The 27173-nt window shown below is 43.7% G+C and overlaps 1 protein-coding gene across 1 annotated transcript in view; it reads right to left on the reverse strand.

Annotated features, from left to right (window-relative positions):
• Positions 1 to 27173, reverse strand: part of ATG2A (autophagy related 2A) — a 2189461-nt gene that overhangs the window by 1370669 nt on the left and 791619 nt on the right. The window contains exon 20 of the mRNA XM_069207806.1: positions 21476 to 21630. Within this exon, the coding sequence (XP_069063907.1) occupies positions 21476 to 21630 (155 nt within the window). The remainder of the gene's footprint in view (positions 1 to 21475; positions 21631 to 27173) is intronic.

Consider the following 27173-nt stretch of genomic DNA (forward strand, 5'->3'; position numbering starts at 1 on the left):
GCTCAATTTCAATATTTTTTTATTTCAGCTGTTATTTTCTGTAGGAAAACCTTGTAGGATCTACACAAATGACCCCTTGCTGAATTCAGAATTGTATCTAGTTTTCAGAAATGTTTAGCTTTCCGGGATCCAGCATTGGTTTCACACCCATTCCTGTCACTAACTGGAAGGAGGCTGAAAGCACCAAAAATAGTAAAAATGTGGTATGTCCCAGTAAAATGCCAAATTTGTGTTGAAAAATGTGGTTTTCTGATTCAAGTCTGCCCATTCCTGAAAGGTGGGAAGATGGTGACTTCAGCACCAGAAACCCTTTGTTGATGGCATTTTCAGGGAAAAAACCACAAGCCTTCTTCGGCAGCCCTTTTTTCCCATTTGTTTGGAAAAAGCAAAATTTTCACTGTATTTTGGCTAATTTCTTGGTCTCCTCCAGGGGAAACCACAAACTGTGGGTACCATTAGAATCCCTAGGATGTTGGAAAAAAAGGACGCAAATTTGGCGTGGATAGCTTATGTGGACAAAAAGTTATGAAGGCCTAAGCGCGAACTACCCCAAATAGCCAAAAAAGGGCTCAGCACTGGGGGGGTGTGGGGGGGGGGGGGGGGGGGGGAGAGAAACGGCCCAGCAGCTAAGGGGTTAATAGCTCTCCTGCGCTGGTAGGGGCACTTGGCTCAATCTTAGTGTTGAAAGCATTGCCACAGTGACATCACTGGAGCAATAAAGCAATCATTGTCAGTGTCCAGCCTATTTTTGCCATGCCCTTGGCGATGAAGAAATTACATCAACTGAAGTAGTGCAGTGTAACAATCTAATTGGCACCTTCCTAAGACCTACAACTTTCTTTTAGAATGGGGATGAGTGTGGGATCAGTGAGGAATCTGCACATAGAGTATCCACCAAAAAGATAGCTACCAAAGTGAATAACTTTTTCCTTTGATGGATATATCTTCTTTCAGATTCCAAAGCAGAACCTCTGAGGTAGTGGATCTGAAGTATTAGTCAGATAAAACAAATCTTGGAGCATCAAGCTTTTCAAAATTACCTTTCCTCCTCAGGTTTGAATCCAGACAGTAATGTTTGGGGTACATGTGAAGGGAAGCATATGTCGCTGCCCGACAGATCTCGGCCACTGAACTTCCCCTAAACAAAGTTGAGGTGGAAGACTTTGCCCTGGTGTAAGCAGTCCACATTCCCTTTGGAGGTTCCTTCTTTGTAAAGGGGGAGCACATCTTCATGTATAATATTACCCAGTGGGACAAGGTCTTCTTATAGACTGCCTTGTCGTTCTTGCTATACAAAAAGTGGTTTGCCAGATCAGGACTCTTCTGTATGGTCAATGTAACAGCTGACTGCTCTTCTTGAGTCCAGTCACATAGTCTTGCCGCCTGCTTGGTGGAATGGAGTGGTGGGTAAAAAGTGGGAAGGGTAATAGATTTCCCTGGATGGAAAGGGGTCACCACTAAGAAACCAGCTTTCAAAGTCACCAGGCTTAGCTAACAACTATGAAATGGCTTGAATGTAACCTCTATCATAAATGTCAACACCAGATTAAAATCCAACTCCAGCCTAACAAAATGAGTGGGTGGAAACCAGTGTGATTTAACTTCAAAAAACTTATCATTGCTGAGGACAAAGAGTTGTTGTGTTTTTCTAAATGATTTGGTTCTATAAATATAGATCACCTTTGGAAGACGTTTGGGATTGGTGCGTAATACCACCCTACCTCTATGTAGTTTCAAATAAGGGTATTTGTAAAGTTAATAATTGAAGTTCACTGACCCTTCTGAGTGAAGTTATTGCAACTAGAAATTGTACTTTCCATGCTAAAAACTGGAAGGGGTAGAAGTGGAGGGGTTCAAATGGAGGGCCCATTAATCATGTTAACAGAATATTAAGATTGCAAGTAGGGGCAGGTGGCACTAAGAGGAATAACTCTTTTGAGGCCTTCTAGAAAGGCTTTACCAACAGGAATACTGAAAAAATAGGTATGTTGTCTATTTTGAAAATAAGCAGTCACTGTCACCAGGTGTAATCTTAAGATGTAAAAGCTAAACCAGTAGAATGTAAATGGAACAGATTACAATGACCTGAACTTTGGGGTTTGAAGGGTGGATTTGTTTAGAACAACAGTAGTAGAGAACTCTTTTCCACATTGTGGCATAACAAGTGCAGGTAGTTGGTCTGTATACTTAAGAATGTCCATACAAGGTTGTGGAAGATTTAGATAACCGAATTCTAGACTTTCAGGAGCCAAATCACTGGGGTTTGAGTGTATGACTTCTCCATAATTATGCATGTGAAGGTCCTGTCTGAATAGCAGTTCTAACCATGCAGTGAACCATGGTTGCCATGCCCAAGTGGAGCTACTAGGATGAGCATGAGAGATGCCTGTTAAAGTTTGAGAACCACAAACAAAAGCAGTGGGAGTGGTGGAAAAGCATAAGCAAATATCGCGACCAACTCATCCATAGTGCATTGCTCTTGGTTTGTGGGTGTGGGAACATGGAGGCAAAGTTTATGCATGTTGCATTTTCTGCTGTGGCGAAAAGGTATATGTCTGTGTTAGATGTAACATGGTAATGTTTGCGTGATCGATACTCTAATGTTCAATTGTACAAATGCATGAAATACTATGTTTATTTATATATGTATTCCACATTTAGGAGTGAATAGTTAAGTGGAGCCAGGCAACACTGGTCAGTTGCTCGGATAGCAACACAAAAAGGTGGAGGACCGAGTGCTGAAACTATTTAAACACTCACACCCAGTCACAGATCTGGGTATACTCCATCGTTCTTTTGCTCACCATGCCACCCCAGTTAGGACCCAGCCATATGCAAATCAGTCTTGACCACAGATCTGGGTTTATTCCATTGTTCCCGGTTGTGGGTGTCATTGCTTTACAAAGAATTCAGATTTTTAAACTTGGATTGCCTCAACCGCATACTTTAACTTGGCAATGAGGGTCCAAGCTTACCGTACACCTACTAACCTCATTTCGGCATTTCTTTGGTTTTGCCGCTGCCCACTTTCGGCTGCTGCCTCTTCATGGTTCCCACCGCCACCATCCAAGGAGTGATGTCCCTGGTGCACCTGCTCCAGTGTTATCATGGAGCTGCATTGCACCGGGGAGTTTTCTCCTCTTTCGTGCTCTCTTCGGACACGTGCACCAACATTGTGGGCTTGTCTCTTCACTACTGGTGACGCATGCACATATGAAACAAGTGCATGCACATTTCTGGCCACAAGCATGAGGATAAATCCTTGATGAAATAGCACTGGCACGCCACTCCGATACACCGGCCCTCATTTTACATAGCAGCACCTATTAACTATTTAATTGTACGCGTCTTAGATAATTATTGATTCTTCATAACACGGTTGGTCAAAATATTTTCGGCCACAGAGCTCCGGTATAATTGGCATAGCTGTAAGTGTTTATTTCATTCTATAAACTTTAACAAACTTTGTCTATACTTTAATTCACACTGATGGCTACTTCTCAGCAAATTTCGCAGCCTCCTTCTCCTTTTCTGCAACACCCTGGCAAACCAGCCACTAAATGGTGTCAATGGCTCAGAATTTTTAAAGATCATTTAACAGCCATTGGTGCGGCTAACTTTGTGCCAAATAGAAAAGTAGCAGTATTATACATGTGCACTGCAGGAGGCTGGCCTGGTTTGTAGTGGGTACCAAGGGGTACTTGCACTCTGCACCAGGTCCAGTTATCCCTTATTAGTGTAGAAGAGGTTAGGATGATAGAAAAGGTAGCTTAGCAGAGCAGCTTAGGCTGAACTAGGAGACGTGTAAAGCTCCTACTATACCACTGGTGTCATATGCACAATATCATAAGAAAACACAATACACAGATATACTAAAAATAAAGGTACTTTATTTTTATGACAATATGCCAAAGTATCTCAGTGAGTACCCTCAGTATGAGGATAGCAAATATACACAAGATATATGTACACAAAACCAAAATATGCAGTAATAGCAATAGAAAACAGTGCAAGCAATGTATAGTCACAATAGAATGCAATGGGAGCACATAGGTATAGGGGCAACACAAACCATATACTCCAAAAGTGGAATGCGAACCACGAATGGACCCCAAACCTATGTGAGCTTGTAGAGGGTCGCTGGGACTGTAAGAAAACAGTGAGGGTTAGAAAAATAGCCCACCCCAAGACCCTGAAAAGTGGGTGCAAAGTGCACCTAAGTTCCCCAGAGAGCACAGAAGTCGTGATAGGGGAATTCTGTCAGGAAGGCAAACACCAGCAATGCAACAACGATGGATTTCCAGACGAGAGTACCTGTGGAACAAGGGGACCAAGTCCAAGAGTCACACTCAAGTCGGGAGTGGGCAGATGCCCAGGAAATGCCAGCTGTGGGTGCAAAGAAGCTGCCACCGGATGGTAGAAGCTGAGGATTCTGCAAGAACGAAGAGGGCTAGAAACTTCCCCTTTGGAGGATGGATGTCCCACGTCATGAAGACGCTTGCAGAGGTGTTTCCGTGCAGAAAGACCGCAAACAAGCCTTGCTAGCTGCAAGGGTAGCGGTTAGGGTTGATGGATGCTGCTGTGGCCCAGGAGGGACCAGGATGTCGCCAATTGCGTGAGGAGACAGAGGGGGCGTCCAGCAAGACAAAGAGCCCACTCAGAAGCAAGCAGCACGCGCAGAAGTGCCGGAACAGGCACTACGAAGAAGAGTGAACCGGAGCTCACCCGAAGTCACAAAAGAAGGTCCCACGACGCCGGAGGACAACTCAGGAGATCTTGCACTGCAGGTTAGAGTGCCGGGGACCCAGGCTTGGCTGTGCACAAAGGAAATACTGGAAGAGTGCACAGGAGCCGGAGCAGCTGCAAATCACGCGGTACCCAGCAATGCAGTCTAGCGTGGGGAGGCAAGGACTTACCTCCACCAAACTTGGACTGAAGAGTCACTGGATTGTGGGAGTCACTTGGACAGAGTTGCTGAGTTCCAGGGACCACGCTCGTCATGCTGAGAGGGGACCCAGAGGACCGGTGATGCAGTCTTTTGGTGCCTGCGATTGCAGGGGGAAGATTCCGTCGACCCACGGGAGATTTCTTCGGAGCTTCTAGTGCAGAGAGGAGGCAGACTACCCCCACAGCATGCACCACCAGGAAAACAGTCGAGAAGGCGGCCTGATCAGCGTTACAAGGTCGCAGTAGTCGTCTTTGCTACTTTGTTACAGTTTTGCAGGCTTCCAGAGCAGTCAGCGGTCGATTCCTTGGCAGAAGGTGAAGAGAGAGATGCAGAGGAACTCTGATGAGCTCTTGCATTCGTTATCTAAAGAATTCCCCAAAGCAGAGACCCTAAATAGCCAGAAAAGGAGGTTTGGCTACTTAGGAGAGAGGATAGGCTAGCAACACCTTGAGGAGCCTATCAGAAGGAGTCTCTGACGTCACCTGCTGGCACTGGCCACTCAGAGCAGTCCAGTGTGCCAGCAGCACCTCTGTTTCCAAGATGGCAGAGGTCTGGAGCACACTGGAGGAGCTCTGGGCACCTCCCAGGGGAGGTGCAGGTCAGGGGAGTGGTCACTCCCCTTTCCTTTGTCCAGTTTCGCCCCAGAGCAGGGCTGGGGGATCCTTGAACCGGTGTAGACTGGCTTATGCAGAAATGGGCACCATCTGTGCCCATGAAAGCATTTTCAGAGGCTGGGGGGGGCTACTCCTCCCCAGCCCTAACACCTTTTTCCAAAGGGAGAGGGTGTAACACCCTCTCTCTGAGGAAGTCCTTTGTTCTGCCTTCCTGGGCCAAGCCTGGCTGGACCCCAGGAGGGCAGAAACCTGTCTGAGGGGTTGGCAGCAGCAGCAGCTGCAGTGAAACCCCGGGAAAGGTAGTTTGGCAGTACCCGTGTCTGAGCTAGAGACTCGGGGGATCATGGAATTGTCTCCCCAGTGCCAGAATGGCATTGGGGTGACAATTCCATGATCATAGACATGTTACATGGCCATGTTCGGAGTTACCATTGGGACGCTATACATATGTCGTGACATATATATAGTGCACGCGTGTAATGGTGTCCCCTCACTCACAAAGTCCGGAGAATTTGCCCTGAACAATGTGGGAGCACCTTGGCTAGTGCCAGGGTGCCCACACACTAAGTAACTTAGCACCCAACCTTTACCAGGTAAAGGTTAGACATATAGGTGGCTTATAAGTTACTTAAGTGCAGTGGTAAATGGCTGTGAAATAACGTGGATGTTATTTCACTCAGGCTGCAGTGGCAGGCCTGTGTAAGAATTGTCAGAGCTCCCTATGGGTGGCAAAAGAAATGCTGCAGCCCATAGGGATCTCCTGGAACCCCAATACCCTGGGTACCTCAGTACCATATACTAGGGAATTATAAGGGTGTTCCAGTATGCCAATGTAAATTGGTGAAATTGGTCACTAGCCTGTTAGTGACAATTTGTACAGAGAGAGCATAACCACTGAGGTGCTGGATAGCAGAGCCTCAGTGAGACAGTTAGTCATAACACAGGTAACACATACAGGGCACACTTATGAGCACTGGGGCCCTGGCTGGCAGGGTCCCAGTGACACATACAACTAAAACAACATATATACAGTGAAATATGGGGGTAACATGCCAGGCAAGATGGTACTTTCCTACATGCACTGGCTATCCTGCTCAACAGGTATTTGACAATTTGCCTCCTACACCAGCACAACATGGAGCAGGTGACAATACTGATATATGGAATGTGTATAAAGATGCTTTGGTGTACTTGGATAAACAATATGCTGATGAGCCAAGTATAATGTTGGCGAGAGACAATTTCTTTAAGCAGAAGCAGGGTACAGATGAAGGAGCAGAGGAATACATTGCCGCATTCAGAGTTCTGGCAGCCATGTTTGATTTTGGAGCCAACTACAATATATATATATATATTGGAGATCAATATGTTTTTTCAAGGTTCTTCTAAAAAAGATACAGGTACGCTTGCTCAGCTGCAGAAACCCCACATTATTAGAAACCATAGATTTAGCTAAGAACATTGAAAGGTGATGATATCTACCAAAGCCATTCACAAAGACCACCTTATTAATGCCTTACAGATTTGAAGTGATGATACTCATGATTCTATTAAAGTGTTTAAAGTGGGGAGTAAAATGGGAAAGCAGCAATATTCAAGAAGGGACAAATTCATTTGTTACAGATGTGGGTCTAAAAACCATGTTAGTAATAATCCCAATTGCCCAGTAATTGGTAAAAACTGCTTATTCTGCTAAACAAAAGGTCAGTTACAGGTCATGTGCAAAAGCAACAAAAACTCTCCCGTCATGAATAGCATTAAAGCGCAAAAAAGTGTGAATGTTGTTACAGAAAAACTGTAAAATGTCATTTTGACCACTGAATGTAATGCCATAATGGATGAACATAGAATTAAAGGTCCACTGTGTCTAGCACCGATTAGGAATGTTTAGCTCCAGGTTATGGCTGATTCAGGTTCACCAATTACCATTATTTCAGATACAACCTTTCCTTAAAATTGGAGCAAAAAGTTCAGTTTAACACCTTCTGATGTTTCTCCAAAGGCTTTTGGTGAATTTGATATAGAAATGTTGGAATATTTTGTTTCTAGATTGGACTATTTAGGCAGGCATATCACCACTTAAACATATGTTGCTATCAGGGAAAGAAACATAATTGGTTGGCTAGACTTTGCCAAAACTGGCCTCTACTTGATGCCTGGCGCGGATAAACCCATTGTGTTGGGTAAAGTACCTAGTGATTACGTTCATGAGGAGCCTTTGGTTAGGAACATGGTTGAAAATACTGACACAATAGACATACAACAACTGGTTAATCATATCCAAATCTCTTTTCTAATAAAATTGGGTCTGTGAAAGGTTTTACTCGTCAGATTCACTTAAAATCTGGCGCACGGCCTGTAGTTCATAAGTCACTGCCCATACCACTGAGCACAAGAAATGATCTTAAGACTACCATTAAATCCTAATATTCTGATGGGGTGATAACACCGTGTGAATCAACTGAATATCTCTCACCGATTTTTGTAGTTAGAAAAATATCCAGTCAGTTTATGTGCTGACCTACATTCACTCCACAAGTAGTCAGTTTATGTGCTGACCTACATTCACTCCACAAGAGTATCTTGGTTGACTATCATCTCCTTCCAAAGATTTGGGAGTTGTTTGCAAAACGGGGTGGGGCCAAGGTTTTTTTTATCATTGATTTGCGTTCCACTTATCAATTACCGCTTACTGTTGGGTCCCAAAAATGTACATCATTTATTACCCCTTTCGGTACATTTAAATATCTCAAGTTGCCTTTTGGCCTGGCTTCGGCACCTAGCGTCTTTCAGAGGCTAATGGATAACCTTCTGGAGGAAATAAATGGAGTTCAGGCCTACCAAGACGATATCTTAGTCTTTGGCAGTGATTGTGAAGAACATAACACAACACTTCACAAGTTTTTGACAAAAGAGTTCTATGTAGGTTTGACAATTAGTAAAATTAAAATGCTAAATTGGCACTCAAGAATTAGACTATTTAGGTCATACAATTTAATCAGAGGGGATAAAACCAAACTTTTCTCTGATCAAAGCTTTACAAGATACCCCTGCTCCAGCAGGCAAGGACTACCTGGATTAATTTCTAGGCTTGGCAGAGTATTATGCCCGCTCTGTACAATGGTTATGCTCAAAAAGTGGAACCATTGCGGTCATTGTTAAGAAAAGGATCCAAGTTAATTTGGACATAGCAACTTACAGAAGTTTTCAATAAAATGAAGAATTTAATTGTTAATGCTCCAGCTTTAATTCCTTCAGGATCATTGCAATTTTATATCTCTGTGGATGCTAATATGACTGGTATTGGTACTATTCCAGGTCAATGGGTAGATAGCAAGGAACACAGTCGTTTTTTTCTTCCAGAATGTTAAAACCTTCTGAACCTCACTATAGCATTATTGAACAAGAAGCATTGTTTTGTGTCTGGGTAGCTCATAAATTGAATTTGAGCTTTTTATGGATCATAAAACGCTTGTGCACATACTTCTTGGCTCTGGGTCCAACAAGGCGTCAGCAAGATTAGTATGATTACTGTCAAAATTGCGAGAATACAATTTGATGATCAAATATCTGGCTGGGGGGAAAAACATTCAGGGCTGACTTTTTATCTTGTATGTCCTTGGAATGTGATCAAGAACCAGATATGCTTGAAGATACAGAATGTGTCATATCTACATTAGATGCTATAGCGGAATGCAATGCCTCTATATCTGAACAAGTGTGGTTAGATAAGAGCTCCAAAGATATTGTACTGGTCAAGGTGAGAAATTTCATAAAGAATGGATGGCCTGAAAATAGAAAGCTTTCAGGTGATTTAAGATGTTCTGCTCAAGTAACCAATGCACTATCAACAGAGAATGACTTGATTTTATGTCATTACCTATTTGTTCTACCCAGAACAGAGTGAAAGGACATCATCAAAAATGCCCATCAGGGTCATCTGGGAATCAATAAAACATGCAAGCAAATTACGCAATACTAGTGGTGGCCTTGTTTGGAGGCACAAGTCAAATCAATGATAGATAATTGTGGGGAATGCTTGTTGTCTGACAAGAAATGGAAAACTATGGATACCTCACTTCAACCTGTTCCATTTCCTGAGTCACCATTGGAAAAAACTGCTTTAGGTGTCTCTGGGCCATATGACATTGTTTCCAGTAATTGTAAGTTTCTGATACTAATGATAGATTACCATCCCAAATGTGTGTATTATACCTTTTGTGATTCTCATAGCACAGATAATGTCATATCATTCCTTAACTGTGTATTTTCAATGGAAGGTTTTCCTAAATTCATTGTTACCGATAATGTTACACATTTTGTTTCTAATAAAATATGTTCCTTCTTAAGCAAGAATGATATTCAACATCTTAAGGTGGCATTGTATTTCCCCCAATTCTAATGGTTTGATTGAAAAGGCAAATAGAATAATAAACTAAGGTACATAGCCATTGCATCAGGTAAGGATGTACAGGAATTTATAAAAAAGAAAATTGGAGCTATAACACAACGCCACACAATACTACAGGTATTTGGCATTTTCTTTACTCAGAGGTAGAAAATTTCATACTAACTCGTTTCCTGAATGGTTCAGGTGTAAAGGTAAAGACAAGTTTGATACGTGCCTGGCCAAAGACACCTCAGTTGATTTGCATGTATTAAAAAAACAAAATGAAATGAAACAGAAATTTGACATAGGTAAAAAGTTTATTAAAAATCTACAAATTGGTGATTGGGTTCCTATTAAAAAAAAAAGAAACAAACAAGAAAAGTGTGTAAAGGTATATCAAAATATTCAGCTCCTGTGCAGGTTAAGAGAGTGTCAAAGAGTTCTGTTTTTTTTTTTTATATAGAAAACAAAGTTTGGTGGAACATAAGGGATTTAGTACTTCTGTCGTCATCTCAAACAGATTTGATAAAAACGAGACTCCAGTCTGAGTTAGATCAATGTGATTGGCCTAGTTGGTTAACATCCAACCAACAATTAAACGATTCCACTTCAACGCCAACATCTGCAACAGTGCTGAATAACAGCATGACTGGAGTTGCACAAAAAAGAGAGTTAGTTTGTCGTCAAAGAAAAACACCCAGTACATTTAATGATTACGTGATGTTTAAAGTTATATATTCATTTAGAATCCATTTCTGTGTAATGTCATGTTAGTTTCAAAGGATATATTTTGTTTAATTAAAGGAGGGAAATGTTGTTAGATGTCACATGGTAATGTTCGCTTGAGCGATACTCTAATGTTGACATGAGGGTTTACTTTCAATTGTACAAATGTTCGCATGAGCGTGAAACACTGTTTATTTATATATGTATTCCACATTTGGGAGTGAACGTTTAAGCTGGGCCAGGCAACGGCGGTCAGTTACCCGGATCACCTGCTGAACGGGATGCTCAGGGTTGTGGGTGTCACTGTTTTACAATAAATTAGGATTTTTAACCTTGGATCGCCTCAGCTGCTTACTTCAGTGTGGGTGACCCCAACACCGGAAGTATGGGAGGACAATGTGTGTGGATCTCCCATTCATGGACTTGTTGATGCCTCCTACTGAGGAGATCTGCAAAGTTGTCGTCCCTTCCTAGAAGGTACTCTGCTAACAGGTGAATGCTGTATCAGAGAGCCCATCTCCAAATGGTCTGATCTAGGTGAGATAGCTGAGGGAATCCGGTGCCTCATGCTTTTGGAGATACTACATGGCAATCTTGTTGTCCGTTTTGATGAGAACTACCTCAGTGATTAGGTGAGGGAGAAATTCTCTTATGGCTAGTTGAACAGCTAGCAACTCCAGATGACTGATGTAGTGAGGTTTCTGACTGACCATCCAGTGTTGTTAAATAGTGAGAGCTTGAGAATGTACTCCCAAGCCCGTGAGGGAGGCATCCGTTTTAATGGTTCTCTGCGGAATTGGAACCAGGAAAGGCGGTCTCTTTAGGAGATTGTTGGTGTTTGACCATTGCAGAAACTGCAAGCTCGACGGTGGACCAAAACTAGATACTCCAATTGATCTTCTTTATCCGAGACCATTGGCATGCTAAGCACTCTTGCATCAGACACCTGTTGAGTCTGGTATGAAGTACTATGGCTATGCATGAACACATCAGACCTAGGAGACGCATGACTGTCCTCACTGTTATCTTCTGAAGGGGTTGAAACAGTGGGATAAGCATTTGCAAGGATTGAATTCTTGTGGCATTTGGGTATGCTATACCTCATTGTGAATCAAGAATGGCTCCTAAGTACCTTTGCACCCGCAGAGGCTGGAAATGGGATTTGACTTCATTGATGATGAAGCCTAGTTGATTAAGTAAATTTATGGTGGCTTGAGTGTGTTGCAAGCACTGGTACTGAGTAGCGCTTTGGATGAGCTAGTCGCCTAAGTATGGAAAAACGTGTATGTTTTACCTGTGCAATTTGGCTGCTACCACTTCAAGACTTTTTGAGAAGACCCTGGGGGCGATGGTGACCTTGAAGGGTAGCACCTTGAAGTGGAAATGTTGGGTGTTTACTACAGAACTGAGATATTTGCGACGGCCGGGTAAGTTGGGATGCTGAAATAGGCATCTTTCAAGTCAATTGCTTCCATAAAGTCACATTGTTGATGTAATGGTATGACATCTTGAAGAGTAACCATTTGACAATGCTCTGAGATGTACTAGTTTAGGGGTCTGAGGTCCAAGATTGGTCTTAGAGATCCATCCTTTTTGGGAATAAGGAAGTAGAGTGAATAGACCTCTGTGCCATGCTTCCTCCTTGAACAACTGCTGATGTTCCAAGGAGAGCTTGTGTTTGCGAGGTTGAATGTTTGGAGGTGTGGAAGTGAGCTCGAGATAATAACCATGTTGGATAATATCCGACTCCCACTGATAGAAGATAATATTAATCCAGGCGCAAAGAAACTCTTATAATTGGCAGGTTGTGTGGTTGGCAGGGGAGGAGGGGGAGGTGGGCGGGGGGACATAGGGGACAAGTCAGGGCTTTGTTGTGGTGGCAGAGGGCTTTGTGAAGCCTGATTTTCCTCTGCCCTTAAAAGCATTGTCCCAGTAGAAGCCTCTATGGTAAAACCTTGTTTAAGTGGTTTGTGTCCAAGGTCATTGGTAAGAAGTGACTATTTGTGGAGCTGGTTTTAGTGACCCCACGGTAAGGTTAACAGCAAAATGAGCCTCTTTGGTATGGTGTTTGTAATGCTCCAATGGCTTTGGCTGTTTCATTGTCTTTCTTTATCTTTTCGAGCAGGGTGTCGATCTGACGGCCTTTGCCATAAAAGGGAAGTGCCAGTATGTTTAGCTGTACTTCTGGCTGAAGCCAGAGACCCTGCACCAGGCAAGATGTCCAAGTAGCATGCTAGAATTAATGCCTCTTGCTGCTGTGTGGGCTGCGTCCACGTTGCAGCAGATTGAAGTGATGGCAATTACTTTGCCCTCAGAGGCAATCTTGTATGCTCTCTTTTTGTATTTATCTCGGGGATGTTGAAGGAGCCCCTCCAGCTCATCTCAATGAGCCCTATCATATCTGTAGAGGAGTCCAAATGAGTTAGCAATTCTCCATTGGTTGGCCGACTGGGCAACCACCGTCTTCCCTGCTGCATCTGACTTTCTACATTCCTTATCTGTTGATGGCTCCTCACCAGACGTTTATGAGTTTGCCCTCATTTCTTTCTGTAGCGACCACCAGTGAGTAGGGAGGCAGTTAACCTTTAATATATGTGTGGTCAGATGGAGATGCTTATATTTTTTATCTACCCTCAGAGTTATGACATGTGCCTTAACAGGCTCTTTGAAGATATCTGGAGTGTGTCTGAGCATCCCATTAAGCATTGATAGATACTTTGCTGAACACTGGCTAGAGGAGAGGATTTCGAATAAAAAAATCATCCTCTATAGGGTCGGTATGGAGTTCGACCTTGTTATATGCAGCTGCTCTACCTATGACATCTTAGTATATAATGTGGTGTCATCTGGGGAAGAGGGCTTGGCTGTGTACAGATCAGGGTCTGTATCTATGGGTAGTTTAATATCGTATGTGTCCCACAGATTGTCTTGAGGTGGGATGGAATACTGGTCTCCTTCCTCTTCTTCCTCCCAAAAAGAATTAATGGAACCCTCGGGAATATTGTTCTGGTGCAGGTGGTGGTGCAGTAGGGTGTACAGGGCTAGTAGCCTTGTCTGTTTTCTTCCCGTGATTTATTGGAATAGGAATGTCCAAAGCCTCTTCAAAAGTAAGCTGCCACTTAGTTGGCTGCGCAGCAGTGATTGAGGTCTTGTTAATATACCATTAGCATCTGGGTGGATGACAAGATACCACTGTCTAGAGTCTATCTTCTGCTGAAGTCGTTCGAGTACAGGCTCCATAGATTCTGAACCCTTTGGTCGCTTCAAGAAGGAGTATGTTTTTGGCTCCAAAGCCGCATTCAGCACCAATGGTTCTGATGCCAACTGTCCAGGCTCCAACACAGTTGGTTTCAGCTCCAATGTTCGCCTCGACTCCGAGAGTCAGCTCTCGAGCATGCATCTGCTGCTACGTTTACGGTATCGAAGGCAGTGATGGGCGTTTTGGACACAGCTATTCAGTGCTGACCATGGCCCGAAGGTAGTGGTGGCCCAAGGAGGTCTTAGGCAGGTGTTCATCCCTTAACAATGGCTTGCTGGGGAAGGGATGGAGGGGGCTCTGAACTTGCAGGTTGTCCTGATGTGAGGTTGTGCATCTTGAGCTCAGACTCTGAGCTGTCGTCTTGGGAGAAGGTGCTCTCATCTGCTGTCGGCCCCTGAGTGTAACCTGCCTCCTGAAGTTCCTCCGATCCAAAGATGTCCAGCGCTTTGTCAGCACTGCATCAAGACATCTTGAATCATTGAGTTTGTCCGTCTCTCAATGTCTTCTTGGGCCTGGAGGATTTATAGGCTTCACAGGTATCTTCCTGACGTTCCGTAGAAAGGCACAAGTTACACACCTGATGTTGGTCGGTGCGTGGAAACTTGGCATGACATTGGGGGCATAACCGAAAGAGAGTCCATTCCATCACCAAGCAGACATGATGATGACGGTATCAGAGTAGAAGTATTGCCCCAAAGGGCGAAGGCCCAATGGGCCTGCGGTTGAACCGAGTCTCCCAGATGAAACCAACAATGGTAACCGTTCAAAGGATTGAGTACTAATTACGCTTGAAAACAGTACCAACATTAGGCCTAAATTAGGAAATGAGGATGTTGAGACGGAGCAGAGGCGCACATGTCCGAAACAGACAGCGGAAGAAAACAATCTAACAATGGAGTTGATACCCATGCGCATTACCAGCAAGAGGAGGAGTAACTCTACCTCATGACTTAAAGGTTTTCTTAGAAGGAAAACAACTTTAACACTGATTAGCCCAACACTAGATAGCAAGATTATGCTACGTATGTGAACCTGCAGCCACACTTGCCTGGAACATGTGATGTATCATATTTGTGCATATCATTTGATATGAATTATGTGATTAAATGAATTAACAACTATAGAGAATAATGGATCAGATTTCTCGTTCTCCTCAGGCACATCATTAGTCATTAATTATGCTTTGAAAAAAAGCATAGGTCTGTGGTGAGGGTATGTTACATTGGCTTTGTTGGTATTACTCCTTTCCCGCAACTTACTTCTATATAGAGTAAGGATACCCCTGATTATTGTTCCAGTTTGGCATCATACTCCATGATAGTCTTTCAGTTAATGCAGCAAACAAATGTTGTGGGGCTTCGAGTCATGCCTCCAGCCCAAGCACCACAAGCAAACTTTGTTCAGATCAGTGAGCTACATTTGTCCATGCAAATCAGGGTTTGAACCATGACTTTTTAGGGAGTCACATTTCTAAGCACTGTGCAACAGATTTTGCGAAAAGTATCAGAGAATGATGAGACTAAGTGAGAGAGCTCTGGATCTTTCCCAAAGAACTGGCGGGTGAGTTGGGTGGAGGGGGAGGGAGTTTTTTTTTTGGAGTGGTGGTTAAGGAAACTGATGTCAATGGGCCAGGGTGTGCATTTTATGGCTTCAGTCACAATGGGATGAGATAAAGCCAAGTACTCCCTACTGGAGTTAGGCAGCTATGGATGTTTCCAGATACAGCCTGGCACCTGAGGATATTCAACAGGTCTGGAAACATCAGGTAAAAAAATCCATCCAAGCAACTATGTTGGAATATTAAGATCTGGACCAAGCTTGAGAGATTCCCCTGATACTGTGCCCACTGGAACTTCAGATCCTACTGCAAAGGCCGCATATGCCAATGGGCATGTGTCACAAGGGGGAATATAGGAGGCCCAAAAGCCTCAGAGTCAGTCTCACTGAAATTCAGGATAGTCTCTGAAACATCTGTTTAATAGCCTGAGTATCCTAGAGTTGCCAATCAGAAGCCTAGGGCTGAATCTGCACTGTGTCCCTAAGAGCCCTGATGAAAGATAGCAGCGAGTGTAGAAGGTTCACTGTAGTCTGAAGGTGGGAGACTACTGACGGGCAAACCTGCCTTCAACAGCCAATCATCAAGGTAGGGAAAGACTGGAAGTCCTGACCTCCACAGATGAGCTGCAACCACTGAGATCATTTTTATGAACACCCGAGGGCCGATGGTAAGGCTGAAGGGGAGAACAGCAAACAAAGTGCTCTTAGCCTACTGTGAACCGCAGGTAACAAATATGGGCAGGCAGGATGGAGATGTGAAGCATCCTGTAAGTCCAGCGATACCATACAGTCTCCTGGAGTCAGGGGCAGACAGTACTTGCGCAAGTGAGAGCATTGTGAATTTTCCTTTTTCAGGAAGAGATTGAGAAGGCACAGTTCTAGAATAGGACGAATGACTCTAGCCTACTTGGGCACAAGAAAGTAGCGAGAACAGCAACCTTGACCTACATCTGATGCCTGTACCTTCTCTATAGCGCCTTTGGACAAGACAGCTAGCACTTTCTTACAAAGCAAGGAGAGGTGGTCCTCCGTCCGCTTGTCATATGAAAGTGGCACGGATGGGGGTGGTCACAAAGGGGAGGGAGTAGCCCCTTTTGACAAGCTGCAAAACCCAGCAGTCTGATGTTAGTGAACTCCAGTGGTGCAGGCGTATCCTTCCTTCCACTGGAAGCCTATGATGCTCGGACAGCATATTAAAGGGGCTTGGAGGCTGCCGGGAAAGTGGCGGAATGGCTCAATCCATGGCACCTTCCCCATGTTATCTGTGAGAACTGCATCCACGGCCATGAAAAGATTATGAGGTTTGCTCACCAGGTGGCTGGGTGTGTAAAGACGTGGTTGGAAGCCCCTTCCATCCTACAAAAGAGGAGGAAGGCTTACTGGGGTTGGCAAGGAGCCAGGGAAAGCCCGAACTGCCAAGACAGGTCCTCTCTGGACCGGAAACAAGCATCCTAGGACCAGTTTCAGGGTATCACTTAATCAGCTAGGCTAGCTTGAATCCAATGGCGCATTGAGCACGGGACCCACGTCTGGGCATACCCTTCCCACTTGGGGCGACAAATGCAAAAAGAACAGATGATGGACACAATGCTGAACAATGCAAACATTTACCCCCAGTCACAAAGATCTGGCTTCAATCCATCGTTTTTTTGCTCACCACGCCACCCCAGTTTGGACCCAGCCATATGCAAATCAGTCTTGACCCTGTTCCTTATGGGAACAGTCCAGCCCGAATTGCCAAGCCAGGTCCTCCCTGGACCAGAAACAAGCATCCTAAGACCAGTTTCAGGGTATCACCCTTCATCAGCTAGGCTAGCTTGAACCCAGTGGCGCAGTGAGCATGGGTCCCACGTTTTGGCTTAACAGTTCGGGCTGGAATTTTCCCATGAGGAACAGGCTCAAGACTGATGTCTGCATTGTTCAGCATTCCGTTCACTGTCTGTTCTTTTTGCATTTGTCCCATGAATAAGGCACTGACTCTGATATGGGTAGTTTGCCCCCAGTCAGCGCCAGACTCGGTCGGTCGACAGTCCAGCTTTGTGTCGAAGTCGAGGATGATGATAGGGATGGTAACGCCATGAGGCGTCAGCAGCGCCGGGGGTGTCAGAATTGGAGTAGGCACTGGGAAGTCTGGGTGCCCAACTGGTGCCGGAGTGAACCTGCCAACTAGTAGGGGCACCTCCAGAGCCATTGGGGCCTGAAGGCGCTCTAGTGGGAAAGGGCCACCCAAATGAGATGCATGGCCTCATAGAATTCTTGTAACTGGGCGAGGGTCTCTCTAACTCTGAAAAACACTGGAGAGCACAGAGACAGCCCAGCCATAGGTTCCACAAGAGAGAAGGACCTCGAACGCCGAAGCTCCTTCATTTCTTCAGATGACTTTGACAGACATGGTGAAGTCAACGATCTCTTTCACTTTCGAACAATCTCGGGACTGTCCTCTCGACCGTGATATTGAGTGCTGCATCATCGAGTTGGCGAGGAGCTTGGAGGAACGCTCCCTCAAGGCCTTGGAGTAGATGTTGCAACAGTCGACGCAGGTCGTGGAGTCATGGTCACGCTCCCAGACTCCAGTGCGGGTCTGTCACAGTTTTATGTCGATGACAGGTTAAACCTAGCTTGCCTAGCGGACATCCTGATGCAGCAGGAGACAAGGTCTCAAATAAATCTCTACAAAAGGTGGAAAAAGAGTCAGTCAAAAAAAACTTGGGGTAACTCTTCCCGAATTTGCACTGACTGTCATGGAAAGAAAAGAACTGAAATCAGCGCGCTGGTGTGACAGATATATAGGTACTGCACACTTAACTTTCGGTGCAGATGACACAGAGCCAATCAAACGCCACCTCACGAAACATTTCCAGATCCAGTCTAATGCCCGGGAAAAATGTAAAGGTAAGGAAATATGGTAAATATGTGAATTGTCAGTTAAGGTGTATCGCCAATAATAATTCACAAATGCTGCAAAACAGTATAATCTGAATCCAGGCACAGCCAACCTTCCTTCTTTCAAGACAGAAATGTAGCCTTGGACACTTGCTGCACTAAATAAAATTGGGAAAAATAAATAATAAATTGCTTAAAGAATCTAGAGTACAAAATAAATTGGAAGCTGTAAAAAGGAAATCAAATAACATTTTAATTAGGGCTACTCGCTCAATAGGTGAAAGAGGAAACCAGTTCCTCCAGTTTAAGAGAGATTCTAATTTACTAAGGACTAGCATTTTGTCAAACTATACACATCTTCATATTTAAAAAATGCCAAAGTATGTTTTAGGGATCATGAGTAACCTTTATTAATAAGTGCTGTAAGTGCCTCCTTCAAGCTACTGAAAAGTGTTTCAGATTTTTTTTATTTAAATTTATAATCCTCTATTGCAGAAAACGTTGCTTTTTGGTCCAATCATACTGGATATTCTCGTCAGCCTTCACCGAAAGTGCTATATATCATCACTGTATGTCTTAAGTTTGTAACTAGAGTCCATGGGGAATTGAGCAATGGGGTTAGGTTAATCTGCTATGGCCAGTGGCTCTATTAATGAAGCAACTAAAATGGGGACAGAGGGTAGAGCCACTTGTTCCCATGGTGATTTGTTTTCAGTGCCTCCTTTCACCAAGTTGATCATGATTGAGGCACTTGAGTTAGAGACCCTAGAGACCAGCCACTAACTGTGTCCTGGGAAGGGAACTGGCATCAGATACTGTCTTCCCCACAAGCCTTTTCATTAGGCAGTACTGTTCCTCCATCTTTTATTGAAAAAGCTGAGATAATTTCTATAGCTTTTGAGGCTGATGGAGTTCGAGCTCTGACGGATAATTAAGAATGGTTCCTTTCTCTACTTTTTGATGCACTGTATATATTTTATAATAATGTTTAGTTCAACAATCTGAAGTAATATTATTTACAGTGTTAATAAATACCTCCATTGTATTTTTATTGATGTGGCTAGCCAAGGAGGGAACTAATCTGTATATACTTCCTCTTCATGCCAGAGCTGAGTCACTGCAGTCTGGGTTATTTGCTCTTAATTTGCTTTCCCTATGCAGCAATTCTCTCCAAGATTGTTCCTACAGATGCCTATATTTCATTATCCCTGGCCAATTTGGTTCAAAACCTTTTCAGTACGGTGATTGCTTTAAATAATTGAACGCTGAATTTGAAAGTTACAGATTTAGATATCTTTCTCCTGCAAGTGTTGCTTTTAAAGAATCCCCAACTATTGAAGTGGCTAAATTTACTTAGAAACATTCCTTAATAAACACATTTGCTGTAACCTACCCTTTTTCAAACAAATAGTTAATTTGTCATCCATTATTCATGTTTTTTGCATATGTTATAGGAACTTCATATACAATTGTGCAATGATCTGTAAAAACAATTGAGCACACTAGTTTCACGTTTACAGACAAAATTAAGAAATCATCAATTCAGATTGTGGAGTTGAATCTAGTTGAAAAACAAATTAATTCTTTAATTTTAGGTTAATTATGCGTTCAAGGACATAAGAGATCCATTCATTTCTTTAAACTTTTAATCAAAGCAAAACATATGGGTTTACTTTGTTTTCAATTATAGCTGACTGGAAGAGTCAAGTTCTAAAGCTTTTATGCAGTTAAAATCCCTGCTCATTCCCAGCACTTCTTTTAGGCAATAAAGATATAATTATATTGTTGAAGAGATGGAAAGTAAAGCTTAAAGGTCCAAAAAACTTGCCAATGTGAATAATTTCCCATTTAGCCAATTCATGATTCATACTCATTGTGCTTTATTTTATAAGAACCCGAAGTTCATTTCTTAATATTTACTTTTTGTTGCAAAAAAATATGGATTCTCCTGTATGTGCGGCCCCTATGGAAGGAAAAACACCTGTGATCTTCCCATTTTGCAAACAATTATGTTTCTGCTTGTATTTATGCCAGTGGCTTTCCTGTAAGACTATACTGGGTGGATTACAACTCATAATTCGGGACTCTAATGTTCTACATTTCCAGCCATTATTTAGTTGTATTTGAGTTATAATAGTTTATTTTCAAATTACTCATTACAGTAAATATCTAGGTAAAAAGCTGTGCACCGCTGGCTCAGGTGTTTTTGTAACTGTCTTAACAAAACTACCTGACTCTGTAGAGTTAATCCCTTAATGAATTGATCACTATTTGTTTGCCCTTTTACACCCTGTCGACACAGTTCTGTTTCTTGCTGTGCTTTAAATACCCATACATCCCTTTTCTGCTAGCTGTCATCCTCCCACAATCCTTCCCTGCTCTTTCTACTCCCCTTCTGTTCAGTGGTGATGTTCGCCACCACCACCTTCTGAGCCTTCTCTACCACTAAATGGTGGCATGGTATGCACTCCCCACCCCATACACAGGATCTTTCAGTGGGAAAACACCTAAAACAGAAAAATATATCTAGACATACATACTTACAAGAATCATATCAACCCTTTGAATCATTCAGCCGATTTACTTAGCAGTTTTTAAATATTTATTCCTGAGTTGTGTTGCCTTTTTTAGTGCTGCCATTTCTTTAGTTTTAACTCCATTTGCTGGAAATTTGAGGCCTGAATCCCTACTGCTTGAAATTAGGAATCTGTTTCTGCTCCCACATCTATTAACCTGTCTCGGTGAACATATCTAAAAAGGCAATAAAACTCAATTCATAGTCTACTTTATACAATATATTCTGAATAGTTAGATAAAGCACCTTTATTTAGCTATGATAGGCCGCAAAATTCACCAGAATAGTTAGATGGTAAGAATACCGTTTTTGAATATCACATGAAATGTCATCAGCAGTCAATTTCTCGGGTGAGTTATAGTCTGTGTAAGATATTGTAAAAGTGGCCTAGCATCCCCTCCCAGGGCAGGACCATTAAGTGTTTAAGACTATTTATTGAAGATCTCCTTGAAGAGAATCATATGTGCTAGTGACCCCCATAATTGCCAGCCTCCCTAGTGAATCCCAACTCACTCTGACTCACCTTGGTCTCGCAAAGAGCAGTGATTCTCCCTTTCAAGATGTTCACTTGGGCAGAAAAGAAGCTCAGTGCCCTACGGCTCTGGTGTTCTGCCTTCTTCCTAAGTGCAGCTTCATCCACAGAGTAGAAATGGGAATCTTCATCCTCTGAGTCAGAGTCTAGTGGAAACAGAATGAACTTAAAGTTCTGTAAGGTGAGGGAACCAATGCACATAAGATACTTTAGATGTAATTGAGATGCATTAGGGAGCATTAATTAAGTTTTGAGGGCTTTTTTCGTCATTCTGCCACTTGGCTTAATGAAACAAATGTTAAAATAACATTGTGCAAACCCACATGAGAGAACGTCTGACACAATAGTCCTAGCAATAAGCTGATAGTAACATATAGAAGAAATAGGCAGCAGGTCAAGAGATCAATAGGTGTAGAAAATGCATGCATAAAGACCTGTGGTTGTTGCACCTGTTCTCTATTCTCTTCTTTCTTGTTTCGGGACTTGATTACACTATTTAACTGTATCAGCAACCTCATCCTCAATGCTCCATGCACCACAGTCTGATGTTTTCCTTTTGGCTTCCTGATTTCATTAATCTTCTCTCTATATCCTTCAACATATTTAACCACTCATTTTTAGATTTCACCTGCACACGCAATTGCATGCTGCTTGCAAAAATTGTTAATAAATAAAAATAAAAAAAAAGTAAAAGGGGCTTAGAACCAGACCCTTACTTATCTGAACTTACCATTGAATTACTCCAACGTCGCTCTGATTTACATGCTTCTGATTGGCTAGCACGTTGTCTGCTCATCACTTCCTGTTATCTCCTTCGCCGATCTTGCCGTCGGGTTGCCACTGGACCAAATACACCTTCCGGTCACTTCCCATTGGACACTGGCCAGTGTCCTTCCTCTGGCTACGATGCTGAAGGTACTTCTTTTTTCTTTCTGCATGCCGACTTTTTTCTAAGCTGACATCTTCTTCCTTCGCTGCCGCCTTCTTTCTTCGCTGACGTCTTCTCTTTCTTTTTACTTCATTGCGGTCTTTTTTCTTTCTTATTCTCTGCCGTCTTTCCTCTGCGCTGCCGCCTTCCCTCTGCATCTTCCTTCTGCGCTGCAGTCTTCCCTGTCTTTCTTCATTTCCATCTTTTTTTCTTTCTGCATGCCATCTGCTGTCTTCGCTGTTGTTTTCTTACTTCGCTGTGTTCTCTGTCTTTTTTTTCTGCATGCCGTTTTCTTTATTTGCTGCCCTCTTGTTTCTTCTTTACTGCAAGCCGTCTTCTTTCTTTGCTGTCTTCTTTCTTCTTTACTTCATGTCGTCTTCTGTCTTCTTTCTTCTTGGTCTTCTTTCTTCTTAACTGCATGCCATCTTCTGCCTTCTTTCATGACTGCTGCCTTCTCTGTCTTCTTACTTCGCTACCGTCTTCTCTGTCTTCTTTCTTTGCTGCCATCTTCTTTACCTCATGCCATCTGCTGTCTTCTTTCTTCACTGCAGTCTTCTTTTTTTCTTTACAGCGTGCCATCTTCTTTCTTCGCTGTCTTCTTTCTTTACCACATGCCGTCTTCTGTCTCTTTTTTCTTCACTGCTGTCTTTTTTCTTTACTGCACACTGTCTTCTTTCTTCACCGCATCCTCACTTCTGTCTTCTTTTTCTTTACTCCTATCTTCTTTACCACAGGCTGTCTTTCATCTTCTTTCTTCACTGCTGTCTTCTTTCTTCCTGTCATCTTGCTTCACTGTCCTCTTTCTTCTCTTCTTTCCTCATGCCAATAGGTTTCGCTTTTGTTCCTTCTTTCTAACTGAATTACAAATATTAGAAAAATGGCATAATAATGTTTGTATTACATTTGATAAACCATTAACAACTTATCAAATGCAAAACAGACATTATAACATTTTTCTGATATTTTAGAATCCAGTTAGAAAGGAAAAACAAAGGCAAAACCTATTGTTGATGCCAATACTTGTTTGACATGCAGTGGAGGTTGGTTTTCCTGTGTACTAATGTCAGTGGTATTTGTGTCCTTTGTTTTGTTCTCAGTCTCTTTAGCCAAAATATAATTAAAAGTAATAAGTGAAACAGGGCTGCACTCCCATTTCAATCAACATTTGTCGATGCACAATGCATCATGTCTTGCTCAGTTTCCTGATTTCTTGTATACAGAAGGTTGTAGTAGACAAACAAGGAGCTCAGTAAATAGCGAAAACTCTGAGAAAAGGGAATCCCAAATTTCTGTATTTCCTTCACAAATTCATTAGCACTTAGAGAAAGTGATTATTTATTTAAATTAATGGAATTACTTTACTGTTCACACAAGCCAAGAGACTACCAAAGATGACTTGAAGAGATTTCACAAAACCCTATAGGCAAGGACGGGCTACATCAGAACTAGTTCTGTCTGTCAGCCCAAATACATCACGATTCAGTGTTCTGATAAAGCTAGCACTGCACCTTGTTATTATACTTTATAGGTCAAGCTTGAAACAATGCAACACTAAAGCACTATAGGATATTCAAATAAGGGGCCAAAAGTAACAATTCATTTCTATAATAAGTTATCTCGCAGTTTGAAAAATGTTTTTTAAATGTGTGTTTGAGACCCTGTTCTCTCAATGCTGAAATCTCGTCTAATGTAACAAAAGAAAAGAAAGCTGGTGGTCACAAAACAGGTAGAATGTGAAGTGACCAAGCTAAATCAAATAAACATTGGGTTTATATCCAACTAAATACCTGGATGGTGGAGGAGGATACAAATTCCTGTAAAGTACGCAAAACAAATTCTTCCATGTTGTTCTGGCCTTGTGAAGAGTAAATGACAAGGAAAGGAATTTATGGATCAAATCTGTTTATTGGCATTTAAACATGAAGAACAATACAGAGCAATGCAATGATTCCCCTTCATTTCAATATTGATACGCCCCATAGCCCTGCGCGTCTCGTCCCACAGCCAACCCAGTATTCAAATTAGGGGAACATCTTCCCAGTCTCATATGGCACATATCAGCCTCAGGTCCGGAGGACATTCAAAGCCGGATCTCACAGTGCTCACAATCAAACGAACATGAAAAAAGAAAAAAAAGGGAACAAGAACAATCGTGCTTCTGCGCCTGTATGCTCCGCCTCCCTCTCACCTGAACGCCTCACCACTCCAGTTGTAAGGTCATCTCCGCCACTCTCACAGCCCCAATCCCCATCATCCTACTAAACCTCTCAGGTCAACCCCAGTACTCTTAGATATGCTGGGCACGTCAGCTCGGTAAATTCTGTAGACAGGATCTGAAGGAAAGGTCTCCATAACACACTGATGTCGCTTACCCTCTGCTTGGATGCCAAAGTCAGCTTTTCCATCCCCAAAATAAACCATAATTTCTGGAGCCAGGACCCATACATTGGCAACCTATCCGTGCTCCATAGAGCAAGGATTGTCTGAAGGGCAGCATTAAGAGCCAGTGCCATCTGCCGTCCCCTTAACGAGCGAAGAGGAAACGTAATAGGGTTGGGTAAGCGCAGCAAGACATATGAGGGGAATCTAGGGATCTCTGTTTGAAACACCTTATCAATGTCATCTAATATACTCGTCCAATTTCGCTGTAGTTTGGGGCAATGCCAAAGAAGATGTCCTAGCGTGCCCGTGTTACCGCACCCCCTCCAGCAAAGGCCAGACTTAGCCGGGTCCCATGCATTTATTCTTGCTGGAGTGAAGTAACAGTAGGAAGTTATCTTGTAGGCCGTCTCTGTCCCGGCAGCACTATGGGCCGTATGATGAGTTCTGTAATAGATATTATCCCATTCCTCCTCCGTGAACTCTCTCTCCAACTCTTTCTCCCACCTTCGCTGACCCTTCGTCCTAGGCGGTCACCCCCCACCCTGCAGGAACCGGTAAAGCTCCGATATCACTTGTTTGTCATCCTTCTTTGTGAAAATCCACCTCTCAAACGGGGTTAGTGGTCTGTCTATCGAAGCCCTATTCGCGGGCATAAGGCCCCAATGTCGTACTTGATAATACAATAGTCTGTCCGCCTCAGTTAGCTGATACGTCTCCTGCATCTGCTCAGAAGGGATCACTCCACTCTTGTCAAAGAGACTCCCCACCCTCTTACAGCCCCCATCATACCATTGGCGGAAGCTCGCTACCTGTAGGCCTGGTGGGAAGTCAGGGTTCTCACGGATTGCTGACATAGGGGATGGAAACGTTGTGAGCCCCTGCCGACTCACCACAGCGTCCCACACACGCATCGTCACCCCCGTGATCGGGGAGGAATACAATCCATCCACCCTGTGCAATCGTCAGAGACAGGGCTCCTTCCAAATATAAGACCCCGCCACCGCCTGGTCCATAAAGCACCAGTATTTCTCATAAAGCGGCCTGCTCCACTCTAAAAGAAAGCACAGCTGGACTACCTGAAAATACCGCAACAGACAGGGGACAGCCAAACCGCCTTCCCCCCTAGGGCGGTATAGAACGTTCCGTGGGATCCGTGCCGGCCGGCCATCCCAAATAAACTTCAAAATCGCAGCCTGTAGGGTCGCTCTCGTGCGAGGCGGAGGAGTCAGAGGAAGTGCTTGAAAGAGAGTATGCGCGGAAGCACCGTCATTTTCACCGCCGCAACCCTACCCAGCCAAGAGAGGTTATGCTTCCCCCAGCTCCCAAGGTCTCGCAGGACCTCTCGAGTTAAAGTTGCATAGTTCACGCTCGCCGTCTTTACCGCCGAGGTCGCCAGTTCGATACCCAAGTAGGGTACCTGCGATGTCGACCATACAAAGGGATAGCAGGCCCTCAGGGCTTCTACATGGTCAGGAGAGATGGACAGGCCGAGGACCTGCGACTTCTGCATATTCACACGGAATCCAGAGACTTGCCCAAACTCCTCCATAGTTACCATCAAAGCCGGAAGCGATACCATGGGCTCCGCGAGGGTGAGGATCACATCATCCGCATAGAGACTAATAAGGTGATATTCGCCCCCAAATTTGACGCCATCGACAAGGGGATTATCGCGGAGGCGCTGCGCACAGGGTTCCATATACAGCGCAAATAGCAGCAGGGAGAGCGGACATCCCTGCTGTGTTCCACGTCCAACCGAGAATGGCAAGGACAGGGTTCCATTGACTCGTACCGCAGCCTTGGGCGCACAATAGATACACTGGATCCAGGTCCTGAACCCCGGGCCCAACCCAAAGCGCTCTAACACTTGGAAGAGATAGGGCCAATGCCCTCTATCAAAAGCCTTCTCCGCATAGATAGAAAGGAGGAGCGCCTCTCTGCCAGTTTTTTCTATTAAATGCAGAAGGCGCTTTGTGTTATCTCCACACGGTCGGTGGGGTATAAAGCCCGCCTGGTCCGGGTCGATAAGGCCTGGCATACAGGGATTGAGGCGGTGAGCTAGGATACCCGTAAACAACTTGGCATCAATATTCAGAAGCGAAATAGGACTGTATGAGGCACAATCTTCCAGATCTTTCCCGGATTTATGAATGACAGTAATGGTAGTCTCCAGCATGCTAAGAGTGAGAGCCCCGGTTACCCGAAAGGAGTTGAAGAGCCTTGCCAAGACCAGAGCCAACTTTGGACAGAACGTTTTATAAAAGAGTGCCGTAAAGCCATCAGGCCAGGCGACTTCCCGTTCTTTAGACGTGCTATCACAGAGATAACCTCATCTATTCTTATGGGCTGATCCAACTAGGATGCTTCGTGTTCCCCAAG

The sequence above is a fragment of the Pleurodeles waltl genome, chromosome 9, assembly GCF_031143425.1.
Source record: "Pleurodeles waltl isolate 20211129_DDA chromosome 9, aPleWal1.hap1.20221129, whole genome shotgun sequence".
In the NCBI taxonomy this organism is placed as follows: Eukaryota; Metazoa; Chordata; class Amphibia; order Caudata; family Salamandridae; genus Pleurodeles; species Pleurodeles waltl.